The sequence below is a fragment of the Petaurus breviceps genome, unplaced genomic scaffold (genome assembly GCF_028583685.1).
Source record: "Petaurus breviceps papuanus isolate PSGF00001 unplaced genomic scaffold, PetGlider_PUasm1.0 38, whole genome shotgun sequence".
NCBI classification, from domain to species: domain Eukaryota; kingdom Metazoa; phylum Chordata; class Mammalia; order Diprotodontia; family Petauridae; genus Petaurus; species Petaurus breviceps.
In genome coordinates this window covers 102,654,803-102,672,678 of record NW_027186304.1, presented here as the reverse complement: position 1 = coordinate 102,672,678, position 17,876 = coordinate 102,654,803, and the positions used below count along the sequence as shown (strand labels likewise).

The following is a 17,876-nucleotide window of genomic DNA, read 5'->3' as shown; positions in this document are numbered from 1 at the left end:
TCTGTGTATGTTTTTGTGCACCTTGGTCATTTGAAAGCTGTAATTTTCCAAGTGTATGCCTGACACCCTCCTTTGAGGGCATGAAGAGCAAAGACAGGGCTATAAACCAATGTTCCCTAGTGCGTTTCATGATCAGTTCTTGTCAATGAAAGCTTTGGTTACTAATGGAGCCCCCTGCCTCTCCCCATAATTATGCCTCACTGCTCTGCCCACACCCCCACTCCAAAAGGTATCATCTACCAATTCATTTGTTGCCAAGCTTAGTGCTAAGCTCCTGATGCCAAAATTCCCCCTCATCTTCCCTGTGACACCAGGTTCTCAGCCTCTGTCTTCTTCAGGATACATGAGGAAAACTAGATATTACTATTTGTTATTTCTTTGTCAATAGGGAAGACATCAGGTCCTAATTTATTTTTCTTTTAGATGAAGAAATGGAAATTAAAATGGAATGGTAGGAGTCTGGGCAACAGGCTTCATGAAATTGTGAGGGTGGCCTCTGGAAACAAAATTTTTTGGAGCTTCAAAAAAAAAAAAGCCCAAATGCTGAAAGCTCCAGTTGAGTTTAACCTCAAATAGTAACTCATCTGGTATGCATCAGTATCTAATTGTTTTTATAGTAATCTGGTCATGACATACAACATATAATAGCTGCTAGCTGTCATTTCTCTAGAACATTTCATTTTGCAAAGTACTTTACAGACATCTCATTTTATCCTCACAATCCTGAGAAGCATTTGCTATTATGAACCTTGACTTTACAGATAAGGAAATGGAAGCAGAAGGGGGATGAGTAACTTACCCAAAGTCACACAGAGCTAGTCAGTGTCTGAGGTTGGATTTGAACTTAGTTGTTCCTGACACCAGGTCTAGCTTTTTATCCACTGTCTCACCAACCTGTAAAACATAGGAAACTCCAAATAACCTACAGATCAACCCATGTGCACAAACATCCTACATTCTAGGAAGCAATTCTAGACAAGGTTTTTAGTGTGTGTTGTACACCCATTCCTCTGACCCTGTACTGTGAGAGGCCATTTTGCTGGTCTCAAATTGAAATATATATAATGTGGCCTGTCCCATTGGACCTAGGGACCAATAATGGCCCTGGTAAGCTAAATCTAACCATACACTGAGAGTGTGAAGTCTCCACTTTCCCGTGTTGGTCTAGTCCAATTGTTCTCCCACTTTTTCCAGAGCATAGTGACTACCTCTGCCTGACCACTGAAGCTGAGGTACCACAGAAGAAACAAAGGCTGTGATGAACCAGATATTGCCAACCCAGAGAAGCCTGCTGAGCCCCACTTATACTGACTCATAAGTTGATTACCAGTTATGTGTGACTGTTCTCCTCTTTATCCAGACCCTGCTCCCTCTACCTGTACACTTAACTATAGTCTTGAATTCGTGGTCAAATTGGAAGTAGGAATGGGTTAGTTCTTAAATGCTTTGCACAGTTCCACCCTGCAGCAAGTGTGGCTTTATTGTGTGACAAGGAAAACGGAAATATAATGCTAGGGTTTCTTTCTAAGTGTTTCATATTTACACAAATAAATGTTATGGCAAATGGGGGATAATACTGTTCCTCTTTTGTCAAAGGGGAAAAACTCACTTCTGCTTATGGAAAGCAAAGAGGGTTCCATGGAATTTTACTGAATAAAGAAATCTCTACCATGTGACAATAGCCTAGTTGTCTGGAAATTGAGGTAGTGGTTATCTATTTGTTTTTGTTTTTTTTTTTAACTGAAGACTTTGTAAAGCAGGTATTAATTGATGATATTTTTGCACTCACTGACAAAGCCACAGAAATGATGATTATGATGCATGTATCATAAAAAAGTTCTTTAACTCAAGTGCATCTCTTCAGTACATTTTATTAGCACCCTGAATAATCAGATGTTAATCTCATGTTCACCTTTTCCCCACCAGAATGAGAAAAAGCCAGTGCAGACAATGTTTAAGAAAGCAACATTTAAAATGACCTACATAAAGGAAGTGTTCAGCAAAATCCTGGAGCTCCCCTCCATGGGTGAGGGACTGAGCATGGTCATCATGCTTCCTGATGAAAACATTGATCTAAAAAAGTGAGTTAATGATCCCAAGATCAAATTACATAACCCTTAATATTGTTACATTACATTGCTTCTTGAGGCTCACCTGGTCCATTTGACAACTTATAGAGATATAGTCTCATGTAGTGGATAGAGTATTATCTGACTATCAATCAGAAAACCTGGGTTCTAATTGTGACACTATTTCCTTTCTTGATGAAGACATTTAATGTCTTTAAATTCTCACCTGGATACAGAGGATCTGTGTTTAAATTCTGGCTCTGCCTAAGAAGACAGAGTAGAAATAGGACCTTCACGTGGCTCCAGCACTCACCACCTCGAATCCATGTAAAAGGGACTCTTAACAAACTTTGGAGCTACAGAACCCACAAAATGACACAGAGAAGCTAACCTCCCACTAGGACAGCCCGGCAGTCCAGCAGGAATCTGTCAGCACAGCACCCCATGGAAGCCAGAGATTTTAGCCCCAGGGCTGGCCTGACCAGCCACCAGCAGGAGGGACTCCAGATTAGCAGCAGCTGTGGCCATTTCCAGAAGTATCAACACATAGATGCTAAGGACAAAGTGAGAGGTCAGTGCAGTGTGGGCTTTGGGACCCAGTAGTTGGGAGTGCCTCGGCTTTTGACCCTGGGCAAGAAGCCACTAAGAGCTGCAGCACAGTGGCCACCACATGGCAGCTTCAGCTCCTGGCCTGAAGAGTGTAGGGGGCCCAAGCACCAGTCTGAGGGGTAATCACTCTTGCTTTAACCTGCTTGGATCTGGATTGTGGTCTAGGGTGGAGGACCTGGGGTGTGTGACAAGCTTGCCAGAGTGTGTGCAGGCTTCAGAGAGGGCACCCAACTAATACCTCTGGCAGCTGAGAAAACCCCAGCATTTGGAATGGAGTTCCCCTGTCTGGTGGCAGAGTCCTACTGTGACAAAAAGCCCAAAAGTCAAGTAATTGAACAAGAAAATGAGCATGCAAAGGAAACAAACCCAGCGATGCAATCCAACATTAGACTCCTATTTTGGGGACAAAAAGGAGCAAAGCATGGAACAGGAGAAAGACAGTGAAATCAGAAATCCTGCACTAAAAGCTTCAAAGGAAAATATGAGCTGGTAACAGGCCATAGACGACCTTAAGAAGCAGATGAGAGAAGTGGAGGAAAAATTGGGAAGAGAAATGAGAACAATGCAAGAAAATTATGAAAATAGAGTAAACAGCCTGAATGAGGAAAATAACACCTTAAAAATAGACTAACTCAAATGGCCAAAGAGGCTCAAAAAGGCAATGAGGAGAAGAATGTCTTCAAAAGCAGAATTTGCCAGATGGAAAAAGAATCTCAAAAGCTCACTGAGTAGAATCATTCCTTTAGAATTAGATTGGAGCAAATGTAAGCTAGTGACTTTTTGAGAAATAAAAATGCTGTTAAACAGATCCAAACAAATGAAAGAATAGAAAGCAATGTGAAATATCTCATTGGAAAAACCCCTGACCTAGAAAATAGATCCAGGAGAGATAACTTAAAATTATTGGACTACATGAAAGCCATGATCAAAGAAAGAACCTAAAAATCATCCTCCAAGAAACTCTCCAGGAAAACTGCCCTGATGTTTTAGAAATAGAGGGCAAAATAGAAGTTGAAAGAATCCACCAATCACCTCCTAAAAAAGATTCCAAAAAGAAAACTCCTAGGAATATTTTAGCCAGGTTCCCAAATTCCCAGATCAATGAGAGAATATTACAAGCAGCCAGGAAGAAAAAATTTTATTACTGTGGAAACACAATCAGGATAACTCAGGATCTGGCATCTTCTACACTGAGGGATCAAAGGGCTTGGAATATGATATTCCAGAGGTCAAAGGAGCTGGGATTAAAACCAAGAATCACCTAGCCAGCAAAACTGAGTATCATGTTTCAGGGGAAAATATGGTCATTCAGTGGAATAGAGGAATTTCAAGCATTCTTGATGAAAAAAACAGAGTTGAATAGAAAATTTGACATTCAGATACAAGAAGCAAGAGAAGCATGAGAAGGTAAACAGCGAAAAGAAATCAAAGTTGAACTATTAACTTTCATATATGGAAAAAGGATCATTTTAACAGGTGACACTTTTCTCAGTATGAAAATAGCTGAAGGGAATAGAAACATATATATATATATAAATATATATATGTCCATATATATCTGTATTGGAGGGTATACGGGTGTATGAATACATATGTGAATTGTGTATATATGTTTACAGGTATAAGTTGATAGAGGGCACAGGGCCAATTTAATAAGAAGGGATGATACTTAAAAGGTGAAATTAAGAGGTGAGAGATGAATATAATGAGAGGAGATGGGGAGAGACAGAATGGGGTAAATTATGTCATATAGAAGAGGCAAGGGAAAATGGTTACAATGGAGGGGAAGAATAGGAAGGCAAAAGGGAATGGGTCAAACTTATTCTCATTGAATTTGGCTTGGGGAGGGAATGACATACACACTAAATAGGGTATCTCACCCTACAGGAGAGCAGGGGGAAAGGGGATGAGAGGAGGGATGATGGAAGAGTGGGCAGGCTGGGGGGAGGGAAGTTGGAAGCACCCACTTTTGAAAAGGGACAGGATCAAAGTAGAGAATAGAACAAGTGGGAGGTGGGATAGGAGGGAGGGAAACATAGACAGTCTTTTACATTATATCTACTATGGTAATGTTTGCATTAGCTGCACATGTACAACCTATACTGAACTGCTTATCTTCCCAGTAATGGTGGGTGACAAGGGAGGAAGGGAATGAATCTGGAATTCAAAGTTTTAAAATCAAATGTTTACATATACTATTATTAATACTGTTTTACATGTAATTGGGAAATCAGATATATATGCACTAGGGCATAGAGATCCACCATGCCCTACTGGAAAACTCAAAGGGGGTATGGGAGAAGATATGGGAGTGAACAGATTGGAGGAGGGGATATCCTGTGGAACTGCTATTTTGGGGTGGTGGGTAGGGGAAAAATGGGGACAAAATTTGTAACTCAAAATCTGGTGGAAGTGAATGATGTAAATCAGAAGTTAATAAGGCATTTGAAAAATGAAAAAATAATTTTCTTCTGCCACTTACTAGTGTGACCCTAGTCACTTGACCTCTCTAGGCTTCCATTTCCTCACTTGTGAAATAAAGGGGTTGCGTTAGATAATATATAAATCCTCTCCTAGTTCTAAATCTATACTTCTATGACTGTGAGAATCAACCAAGTCAGCAAAGCAGGCAGTCAAATGACAGCATTGCCACTGGAAAAGTAAATGCATAATATTGCTGGCCTATTTGTTTGGGGGCTAAGAGCTTAGGTATTCTTTTTTTTTTTTAAGCAATTGGGGTTAAGTAACTTGCTCAAAGTTACACAGCCAGGTGTTTTTGGGTGGATGCTAAGTGTCTGAGCCCAGATTCGATCCCCCAGGTAATCCCAACACTGGGGCCCGTGACTCGCTGTGCTACCTGGCCGCCCCGAGCTTAGGTATTCTAAAAGTCAGGTATGGAAGCCAACAGAGATTTCCCTGGGCTTTTTGGGAATTCTTTGAAAAAAAAATATAATAAAAATGTTTGATCCTGGAATCAGCCACTCTTTGTCTTACTCCTCACAAAAACATTCACCCATGATTTTTTTTTCTGTCTACAACAAGGAAAAATCAATACAAAGAATATACTGACAGCCTCCTTCATGCCAGGTGCTATGATTAACACAAAATAGAAAGAAAAAAATGCTTCTAGCTAACTTTTCTACAGTACTTTAAAATTTGTAAAGTACTTTACCTATATGTTCTCAGTTGGTCCTCAAAACAACCCTGTGAGGTAAGTGCTGATATTATTCCTGTTTTGTAGACGAGGAAATTTAGGCTGAGAAAAGTTAAATGATTTCTCCAGGATCACACAGTGAATAAGTCTGAGGAACAATTTAGACTTAGATCTCCAAGACCAGCCGTCTATCCACTATGCCACCTAACTGCTAAATAGCAAGCAAAATACAACATAAGGGTTTCTTTACCTGAGAACTCTTTACCATGAAATTTATTTTTAGATAGATAAATAATATTAAGCATTCATTAAGTGCCTAGAATTGTTTTAGGAATATTGTGAAGATCACGTGGCAGGATAAGGAACCAGATACTAAAGTTATTTCTAGAATTTAGGTCTAGTGGATGCTGAAGTCACTCTAGATTTGATTTTTCAGAATAAGGAAACTCACAAATCCCCCCTGTTCTTTTATATCTTTTGAAGTTTCCCTACTTTTCTTAATTATAATTTCCTTCATTGCATTGACAACATACAAGGGGGCAGTCCTCTTTATGAGTGCAGATACATAGATTAAAAAAAATAACAAATAATTGTCCTTTCAAAGTCCAAAAGTCTCTTTTCACACTGTTGTCTAGATCTGAAGAAGTCCTCTGGTTGCTTAGGGTAATCCAACTTCAGTCCTGTATCCCAGCCTCTCTTTCTTCTACCTTTTTTTTTTGCTTTTTTTAGGGGGAAGGTAGGGCAATTGGAGTTGTGACTTGTCCAAAATCACATGGCTAGTTTTGTGTTAAGTGTCTGAGGCTGGATTTGAACTCAGGTCCTCCTGACTTCAGGGCCGGTGCTCTATTCACTGCACCACCTAGCTGCCCCATTTCTTCTACCTTCTTTCATTCATTTACCTACCCGTGTTTCCCCAATAATAAGACCTATCCCGAAAATAAGCCCTCCCCTTACTGTGTAAGATTCCTCAAAAATAAGCCCTCCCCCGAAAATAAGCCCTATTGAGATTGCTACTGTAGTGAAGGTGATCACCTGCGCTACACGCTACATTACGGTACCCTCTGTATGCACTGCCCCCCCCCGGGTGAAACGCACACAATGCTCCGAGCTGCATCCAATCAGAGCTGCAGCAGTGAGCGCATCATCCTGTTCTTTATTGAATTCATTATTGAATAAAGGTATATTTTTTTGTTCACATTTACCTGTTTATTTAAATTGCTGTCAATGTTCATTAAAATAAGCCCTCCCCTGAAAATAAGCCCTCTGGTGTTTTTCTGTCCAAAAAAATTAATAAGACAGTGTCTTATTATCAGGGAAACACAGTACAAAAGAAACCTTGGAACCAATTTAAATGACCACTCCAGAACCGTGATCATTCTTACATGATTAAATTGGAGTCTTGGTCAATTGTCAATGTCTCACACATAAAAACCAGTTTCCTATATTTTACATTAATCCATTTTAATTCCTCCACCAGGAGGATGGGATTTCACTAAGGGATTTACATTAAGCTCACAATTAAAACAAGTAAAATTTTTACCAAGTAGTCGAAAAAGTATCCTCCTTTCAACATTGACTTATTATAACAAAGTTGAGACAAGTGTGATACTAACTAAAAACAGAATAACATTCCCACAAACCCTTGACCTACTTGTCCTCATGTTATTACAAAGAACTAAAGGACCCTGACTCATACAGGAATACCTATACTAAACCCTAAGCCTAATAGCTTTATCTTATAGTAACTTAAGATGTTCCAGAATCAAGTATTTAATAGATTTGTTGTTGCTTATTTAAAAACTTTTAATTATTGAAACTTGCCACCAAGAATAGGGACAGAACTGTAATGAGGGAAGCATTTTCCCCAAACTTCAGAATGTCAGTTTCAGGAGAGATGTATACCAAGCTGCAATCTCCATTGAGCCAAGCTTGAGGTTTGCCAGGTGCTTGCAGGTAAATTAAGTCAGAAGAATCCTACCTCAGCTCATGTGGAATAGTCATTTCCCCAACCTTCATACTTGTATCTTACAGGGTCTGGCACCATGGTTTGGTGGTTTGGGTAGTTTGGGCAGCCTTTCTTAATACTCATATCTGGAGTGGGACTCAAAGAAACAGTCACTTAATAGTCCCATCAAATCTTAAGCAACAAGTGCCAACAAACAGCTGAAGATATGATTATAATCTCACATTGGTTAAGGAATATCTTTAAAGGGAACCTCAAATAGCCTGTATTCATGTCTATATTTATTCTTGTTCATAAAAATCAAATCTTGCACCAGGATTATAATTTAATTTCTCAAATGGATGTGCATCTCCTTCCAAACTTCTCTATCTTCTTATAATTATGCTTAATCTGAACTCATACTAAAATTTCTTTTCTCTCATCTAAAAATGTCTCTGATTTAATCCCAACAATTCAGTAAATCATATTAATACCCAATTGCTCTTTCATCACTTTGAAATACACTGAGACCCCATTGCACACATATACACAGATATAACTTTTCTACAGTAACTTTATAATCCCAACCTCAGTCCATGGGATAATGATTCAATATTGCAATCATATCCTTATTTCCTTTCCTTCTCAAATTTGATTGGGTTATTAATTATAAAATCAAGTTACAAATCTTTCTGCCTTCCTAAATACTTCCTCACACCCTTCTCAACATACTTAAACCATCTGATACAAAGGTATCCAGAACACTACATAGAGATTGGAGGGACTTGGATAAATCCCCATTTGTCCCCAAACCCTCTTATCTTCCTTTCACATTTCTAGTCAAACCTTTATTTATCCTTCCAAATCTTTAAAACTCATTATCCAGCTTAGTCAGCTTTCCTTTACACTTTTAACCATAAAAGAAGATAGCTCATAAGTTACCATTATTTTACTAACATAGCTGTTCTGCTTAGACAAAGCAAAGAGGTTAATGGCTAAACCCCACAAGCTGTTGGATTTATGTCCTTGCAAGTTTTTTCTTCCCCAATTATATTCAGTCTGAAAGAGTGAGATACTTCAAGAATCTAAATCTTTTACATATACATTCAATTACAAATGTTAACTTTTGCTTATGCCATGCAATAACCACAAATTCAGATTGAAACAGCAAGATCTCTTCTGCAAAACATCTTTTCTAAAAGTATTTCTTTTCTTTAAAAACAGTTTGAATTTGTCCTAGTGTTAAGGGGAATAATCACTAAATCTTTATGAAAGATTTACTTGCATTATGCCTAACTTTTCATTGATTACCAAACTCTGCCATAAAGATGAAAAGCAGGGACCTTATTAGATAAAGCATTCACATGCAGTGTGGTCCCTAAACTCTTTTACCTTAACATCAATTTCCTCTCATTGAATTGCAATATACCATAAAGATTTACCAGAATTCCCATTCTAAATTCAAATTTGTACTAAAAACCAATTACTAGAAATCAATTTTACCAGCTTTAAAGGCCAGTTTGGAGACTGACTGATTTCTCTGTAAGACTGAAGAAGTAACTGCTGCCCCTCCCCACCTCCTGCCTGGTGGGGAGTGGTGAAATTCCCTTCTTTATCTGATCTGTGGTAAGTGGAATGATTCTTTAGGCAATCTGCCTGAAATTCCCAAATCCCAGGGTCCCATCTGGAAGCTTCATTAAATTCATAGTAAGTTTGAATATTATAAAATCTATACATAATTTATAAAATGACCAGAAATCTTACAAACTGTTTGTATAATTACTAACTTTCCCTTCACAAACTTTAAACTTCTTCTGATATAAAAGATAACTGTTAGAGATCCTTTTTAATCTTCTGTACACAGACTTGCTACTTCTTAATGTTTAGGAACTTCATAACTGAAACAAGCCCCCTGCCCCTCTTCTTTCCTGGGGCTGAGGACCTTGACCACAAATTGTTTCCAGGGACACCTAAGCCCTCTTTTCCATACACATTAACAATTCTATGTTTTACAAAACTTACAAGAGGATTCACAGGGTCTTTTCTTCACATAATTACCAAGAATTACTTTTTCACAAGCATGCTTTTGTAAATACTTGATTTATGAATTGAAACTTCCTTAGAAACAAAGAAAAATTTGAAAGTTTATGATTTCTTAAATTATAACATTTCAAAACATCATAACTATACTCTGACATGGTCAGAGTACTTCATCCATCATTTTCTTGTTCCTCTGCCAGTATAATTCTTAATTTAACAGCATTTAGATGATGAGAAACCACTTCTATTATAGCATACATAATACAAATGTTTACCAGTAATACAATTATTATGTTCTTAAATTTCTTACAATTATACTAATTACATAAAATCCCTAGACCATCCTTTTACTGAACAGTAAGCTAGTAAATAAAGCTTTCTGGGCCATACAATCAATCAATTTCTTAAAGTCAAATTAACAATATATACCTTTTTGATCATATAACCCTACATTTCTGAGTTCTAATACCATTGGCCTCAAAACTAAAATATTATCCACAAATAAAATAAAATAAAACTTCAATTATGGGATTTCCTTAAAACTAATTTGGTATAAAAATATTCTTATAAAACTGTGCATACCCTTGGACCCAGCAACGCCACTATTGGGTTGGAATCTCAGAGGGATCAAAGAAAGGGGGAAAAGATCTATGTGTACAAACATTTTTATAGGAGCTCTTTTTGTGGTAGCAAAGAATTGGAAATTAAGGGATTACCCCTCAACTGGGGAGAGGCTGAACAAGCTGTGATATGTAATTGTGATGGAATACTATTATGCTATAATTAGTGATGAACAGGATAATTTCAGAACTTTAAAAAATATAAGTTGCTGAGATTAACTGAAGAGGAAGTAAATTACTTAAATAACCCCATCTCAGAAAAAGAAATTGAACAAGCCATCAGTGAACTCCCTAGGAAAAAATCTCCAGGGCCAGATGGATTTACTAGCAAATTCTATCAAACATTTAAAGAACAATTTACTCCAATACTCTACAAACTATTTGGGAAAATTAGTGAAGAAGGAGTCCTAACAAATTCTTTTTCTGACAAAAACATGGTATTGATACCAAAATCAGAAAAAGATAAAATGGAAAATGGAAATTATAGACCAGTTTCCATCATAAATATAGATGCAAAAATTTTAAATAAAATATTAGCAAAAGGACTACAGCAACTTATCACAAGAATAACACACTTTGATCAGGTAGGATTTATTACAAGAACACAAGGGTGGTTTAATATTAGGAAAACGATCAGTATAATCAATCATATCAACAACAAAACTAGTAGAAGCCTTATGATCATCTCAATAGATGCAGAAAAAGCTTTTGACAAAGTACAACATCCATTCCTACCAAAAACACTAGAAAGTATGAAAATAAATGCAGCCTTCCTTAAAATAATAAGCATCTATTTAAAGCCATCAGCAAGTATTAAATGTAATGGGGATGAGCTAGAAGCATTTCCAATAAGATCAGGGGTGAAACAAGGGTGCCCACTATCATCCCTTTTATTCAACGTGGTACTAGAAATGCTAGCAGGAGCAATAAGAGAAGAAAAAGAAATCAAAGGAATCAAATTAGGCAAAAAAGGGACCAAGTTATCACTCTTTGTAGATGTTATGATGATATACTTAGAGAATCCTAGAGAATCAAGTAAAAAACTACTTGAGACAATAAATAAATTTGGCAAAGTTGCAGGATACAAAATAAACCCACATAAATCCTTGGCATCACTGTATATTTCTTTTTTCCCCTCAAATCAAATGCTTTATTAGCTTCTGCTTTACATCACTCATTTCTGCCAGATTTTGAGTTACAAATTTTCTCCCCGTTTTCCCCCACCCACCACCCAAAAATTGTGATTGCACTGGACATTCCCTCCTCCAATCTGCTCTCTCCCATATCTTATCCCACACCCCCTCCAAGTTTCCAGTAGGGCATGGTAGATCTCTTTGCCCTGGTGCCTGTATATCTTATTTCCCAGTTACATGTAAAATAATATTAATAATATATTTTTAAACATTTGATTTTAAAATGTTGAATTACAGATTCATTTCCTTCCTCCCTTGTCACCCAGCCTTACAGGGAATATGAGCATTTCAGTATAGGTTGTATATGTGTAGCTATGCAAAACATTTCCATAGTGGATATATTGTGAAAGCCTGACTATATTTCCCTCCCTCCTATTCCACCTCCCACCTCTTCTATTTTCTACTTTGATCCTGTCCCTTTTCAAAAGTGGGTGCCTCCAACTTCCCTCCCCCCCCAGCCTACCCTCCCTTCCATCATCTCCCCTCTCATCCCCTTCCCCCCTACTCTCCTGTAGGGTGAGACACCCTATTTAGTGTGTATGTCATTCCCTCCCCAATCCAAATTGAATGAGAATAAGGTTGACAAATTCCCTTTTGCCTTCCTGTTCTTCCCCTCCATTGTAACCATTTTCCTTTGCCTCTTCTATATGATAGTTTACCCCATTCTGTCTCTTCACATCTCCTCTCATTATATTCCTCTAACACCTCTTAATTTCTCCTTATAAGTATCATCCCTTGCTATTAAATTGGTCCTGTGCCCTCTATCTATGTGTACCTGTAAACATATATACACACATTCACATATGTATTCATATGCCCATATAACCTCCTATATAGACATATATATTTATATTTCCTTCAAATATTTTCATACTGAGAAAAGTTTCATCAGTTACAATTATCATTTTTCCATGTAAGAATGTTGATAGTTCAACTTAGATAAGTGCCTTATGATTTTTTTTCCTTGTTTACCTTCTCATGTTTCTCTTGCTTCTTGTATCTGAGTGTCAAATTTTCTTTCCAACTCTGGTTTTTCCATCAAGAATGCTTGAAATTCCTCTATTCCATTGAATGACAATATTTTCCACTGAAACATGATACTCAGTTTTGCTGGATAGGTTATTATTGGTTTTAATCCCAGCTCTTTGATCTCCAAAATATCATATTCCAAGCCTTTCAATCCCTCATTGTAGAAGCTGCCAGATCCTGTTTTATCCTGATTTTGTTTCTACAATATTCAAATTGGTTTTTTTTCCTGGCTGCTTGTAATATTCTCTCCTTGATCTGGGAATTTCAGAACCTGGCTATAATATTCCTAGGAGTTTTTTGGGGGGGATCTTTTTCAGGAAGTGATTGGTGGATTCTTTCAACCTCTATTTTGCCCTCTGGTTCTAAAACATCAGTGCATTTTCCTTGAGAATTTATTGGAGGATTATTTCTGGGTGTTTTTTTTGATCATGGCTTTCAGATAGTCTAATAATTTTTAAATTATCTCTCCTGGATCTATTTTCCAGGTGAATGGTTTTTCCAATGAGATATTTCACATTGCCTTCTATTTTTTCATTTGCTTGGATCTGTTTAATAGTATCTTGATTTCTCATAAAGTCACTAGCTTCCATTTACCAGTAAGACCCAGGAACCAGGAGTGCCCAGCATAGCCATCCTGTGCCATGTGGCAGCTTTAGCTCCTGGTCTGCAGAGTGTAGGGGAACCAAGCCAGTCTAAGGGGTAATCGTTCTTGCTTCAACCTGCTTGGATCTGAATTGCGGTGTAGGGTGGAGGTCTTGTATGACCAGCTTGCCAGAGCGTGTGGAGGCCTCAGAGAGGGCACCAAACTAATACCTCTGGCAGCTGAGAAAACCCCATCATTTGGGATGAAAGCTCCCCTGTCTGGTGGTAGAGTCCCACTGTGGCAAAAAGCCCAGGGTTCAAGTCACTGAGGGGCGACATGATCAGGCAAAAGAAACAAAGCAGACAGAAGATTCTAAGATTAGACGCCTATTTTGGGGACAAAAAGGAGCAAAGCATGGAACAGGAGGAAGACAGTGAAATCAGAACTCCTGCACCAAAAGGTTCAAAGCAAAGTACAAGCTGGTTACAGGCCATAGAGGACCTTAAGAAGCAGATGAAAGAAGTGGAGGAAAAATTGGGAAAAGAAATGAGAACGATGCAAGAATTATGAAATGAGAGTCAACAGCCTGACTGAGGAAAATTATACCTAAAAAAAATAGACTAATTCAACTGGCAAAAGAGGCTTAAAAAGGCAATGAGGAGAAGAATGCCTTAAAAAGTCGAATTTGCCAGATGGAAAAAGAATCTCAAAAGCTTAATGAGTAGAATCATTGCTTCAGAATTAGATTGGAGCAAATGGAAGCTAATGACTTTATGAGAAACCAAGATGCTGTTGAACAGATCCAAACAAATGAAAGGATAGAAGGCAATGTGAAATATCTCATTGGAAAAACCATTCACCTGGAAAATAGATCCAGGAGAGACAATTTAAAAATTATTGGATTACCTGAAAGCCATGATCAAAGTAAGAACTTAGAAATCATTCTCCAGGAAGTTCTCAAGGAAAACTGCCCTGATGTTTTAGAACCAGAGGGCAAAATAGAGGTTGAGACAATCCACCAATCACCTCCTGAAAAAGATCCCAAAAAGAAAACTCTTAGGAATATTATAGTCAGGTTCCAGAATTCCTAGATTAAGGAGAGAATATTACAAGCAGCCAGGAAGAAACAATTTGAATATTGTGGAAACACAATCAGGATAACCCAGGATCTGGCAGCTTCTACAATGAGGGATTAAAGGGCTTGGAATATGATATTCTGGAGGTCAAAGGAGCTGCAAAACTGAGTATCATGTTTCAGGGGAAAATATAGTCATTCAGTGGACTAGAGGACTTTCAACCATTGTTGATGAAAAAATCACAGTTTAATAGAAAATTTGACATTTAGATACAAGAAGCAAGGGAAGCATGAGAAGGTAAACAGGGAAAAGAAATCATAAGGAACTTATCAAAATTGAACTATTAACATTCCTACATGGAAAAACAATATTTGTAACTGATGAAACTTTTCTCAGTATGAAAATAGTTTAAGGGAATAGAAATATATATGTCTATATTTGAGGGTATATGGGAATATGAATACATATGTGAATGTGTGCATATCTGTTTCCAGGTAGACATAGATAAAGGGCACAGGACCAAGTTAACAGGAAGGGATGATACTTAAAAGGTAAAATTAAGAGGTGAGAGAGGAATATAATGAGAGGAGATGGGGAGAGAAAGAATGGGGTAAACTATCTCATACAGAAGAGGCAAGAGAAAATGGTTACAATGGAGGGGAAGAATAGGAAGGCAAAAGGGAATGGGTCAATTTTATTCTCATTGAATTTGGCTTGAGGAAGGAATGAAATACACACTAAATAGGGTATCTCACCCTACAGGAGAGTAGGGGGAAGGGGATGAGATGGGGGATGATGGAAGGGAGGGTAGGCTGAGGGGGAAGGAAGTTGGAAGCACCCAATTTTGAAAAGGGACAGGATCAAAGTAGAGAATAGAACAAGTGGGAGGTGGGATAGGGGGGAGGGAATATAATCAGTCTTTTACAATATATCTACTATGGTAATGTTGTGCATTAGCTGCACATGTACAACCTATGCTGAGCTGCTTATCTTCCCAGTAAGGGTGGGTGACAAAGGGAGGAAGGGAATGAATCTGGAATTCAAAGTTTTAAAATCAAATGTTTAAATATATACATATATATTATCCTATTATTAATACTATTTTACATGTAATTGGGAAATAAGATATACAAGCACTGGGGCATAGAGATCCACCATGCCCTACTGGAAAAGTCCAAAGTGGTATGGGAGAAAATATGGGAGAGAGCAGATTGGAGGAGGGGATATCCTGTGGGACTGCTATTTTAGGGCGTTGGGTAGGGGAAAAACTGGGAGAAAATTTGTAACTCAAAATCTGGCAGAAATGAATGATGCAAATCAGAAGTTAATAAAGCATTTGAAAAATGGGAAAATAAATAAATAATATAAGCAGCAAAAAAAAGTAAAAAAGACACAAACACACACATACACATAAAAATCCTATTATAACAGGGTGTAGTGGTAAACATGCATAATCAGATTCCTTAGGTTTGGGAGTACTAAATGGATTCTGTGTCCACACTAAGTCCAGTGCAAAAATGGCAAAACCTTAAAAATGAAAGGTCAAGAGGTTCCCTAAGGAGGGGCAAAGCAATTAAGGTAAAGAAATTGGAGTTGATAAAAGCTTCCATGCCATGGGCAACTAAAATTCAACCATTGAATAATCATTGTGCTTCCTGCCTGAAGGAGATACAGAGAAATCTCAATTTCTGTCTCTGTCTCTCTTCCTCTCCCGCTCTCCCTTTCTTTTCTCCCTCCCTTCCAGAATTAGAATTTAAAGATATCTGTATCATCTTTAAAAACTTTAAGCATTCACTCTTTTTCCCTTTTTTCTGTGGGTCGATCAGATTGGGGCGGGGGGGCGGGGTATTCTGTCATCCCAACAGGCCATAGAAATACAAATAAACGACTGGAAGCATAATGTTGCCCTGTAACAGTTTGAGCTTCCTTGAAGAGTGAAGGAGTTAAATGTTTGTTTTAGGTATTTAAGCAAATCTTTGAAGATGGTTTTCAGTCCTTTTTCCCCTCCCTCCCTCCATTTCTCCTCTTCTTCCTGCCTTCCTATCCTTCCTATTCTCACCAAATCACTTGTTACCAGGATAAGGTTTAGAATTGCAGTGGGTTGCCTAGGGAGAGAGACTGGGACCGAACCCATTTCATTCCAATGAAGTTTGGCGTATTCGCTGAAATTTACTATCTGAAACAGTTGCCGAAGACACCTGAGAGGTTAAGTAACTTTCCTAGGGTCAGAGGCAATATATGTCATAGGCAGAACTTGGACCCAGGTCTTCAGAGATGAGGGGGAAGCGATCCTAAGAACTCTGATCCCACTAGAATTTCAGTTGGCCCTGGGTTTCCAGTTTCCCCAAGTCAGAAAGTAATGTAAGGAGTAGGAGGGAAGGAGCTTCTCTCTGACTCCTCCCATAGTAAAATCGCAGCGATTCCCAGGCCAATGGGCGTGGCTCTGGCTTCTCTGACACAACCTCTAGAGCTTTAAAATGGACCTACCCAGGATTTAACAGCACTACTCCCCAAGGTTGCAAGCCCAGGTGTAGAAGGTAGCAGCAACCACTAGTAGCGCTTACCGCCGCCACTACTGCAAATACAGGTAGGTGGAGGTAGACTGACTCTGACCTGCTCTGTGCCTTTCTCCAATGGCAGAGCACTGAGAGGGCCCGGGTGTCAGGGTAGGATTCCTCCGTTTGGCCGAGCCTGGACATGGCGAAAGGGAGAAGCAGTCTTTGCTCGGGTGTGCACACCTTCCCACTTGGCCCTGAGGTCCGGGCCGCCCAGCTCGGGATTTGTTCAGCCAAGCGCCCTGTGGCTTTGATCATGGCGCCTGTGTCTTCGTTTTGAAACTAGAGAGGAAGCCCGTGGGCCAGAGGACTCCCGGGTCCCAAGAGCAGCAGCAGCAGCAGCTTTAAATACTACTGCTTCTGCGACTTTGCGGGAGCTCGAGAAGCAACTTTTAATTTCTGATTGCGAGGGCATGGAAATCTGACAGGGCGAGGGCGTTCGGAGTGCTTCCTTAGATCTCCCTACCTTAGGAAATGAGCATAGTAGTTTTCTCCACTTCCCACCTTCCTCAGCACACTGGGGCACGTCTGGGCAGGCTGATATGCTGCTTATGAATTATGCATAGGGCAGTGGGGAGCGGCCAGACAATGGCACTTGATACTCTCTGAAACCGGCGCTCCTTTCAGCTCTCGGGATCTAATGGTCTGACCTAGAAATTTCCCGAAACTGCGAAAAAAGGAGCAGAAGTATCCTGCAATCCTGCTTCCTTCTCTTTGTCAGTTCCTGTGGAAGACGACTTCAGAAGAGTAACATGGGGGCAGAACTGAGTCACTCCCAGCTACTGGGTTCCAGGTGATACTTGCTTTAGAAAGAGGATATTTACCTGAGCGGATAGAGGAGGTGGATGGGTGGTAGACTCCATAACGTTTCTGTTTCACAGCATTTCTGCATTGGGGGAGAAGAGCAGGTTTCGTCTGTGGGATTTTCAAACAGTTTTAAAGTTATAAGTTACAATAGATGGTTTCCAGATGAAGAGACCAAAGAGGCTAAGTAGTCTGGTTCAGC

General features: G+C 38.9%; 1 protein-coding gene across 4 annotated transcripts in view; it reads left to right on the top strand.

Annotated features, from left to right (window-relative positions):
- The window catches only part of LOC138170719 (serpin B6-like), a 121,297-nt gene that overhangs the window by 85,330 nt on the left and 18,091 nt on the right, over positions 1-17,876 (top strand). The window contains exon 1 of one of the 4 annotated variants that reach the window (XM_069100220.1): positions 16,746-16,902. The exons of 2 other annotated variants lie outside the window; for them this stretch is intronic. Coding sequence is in view for 1 of the 2 variants with exons in the window: in XM_069100219.1 (XP_068956320.1) it covers positions 17,623-17,663 (41 nt within the window). In the remaining variant the exon portion in view is untranslated. Of the gene's footprint in view, positions 1-16,745; positions 16,903-17,450; positions 17,664-17,876 lie in introns of those variants that run through there. One more of the 4 variants, XM_069100219.1, reaches the window with a different exon arrangement.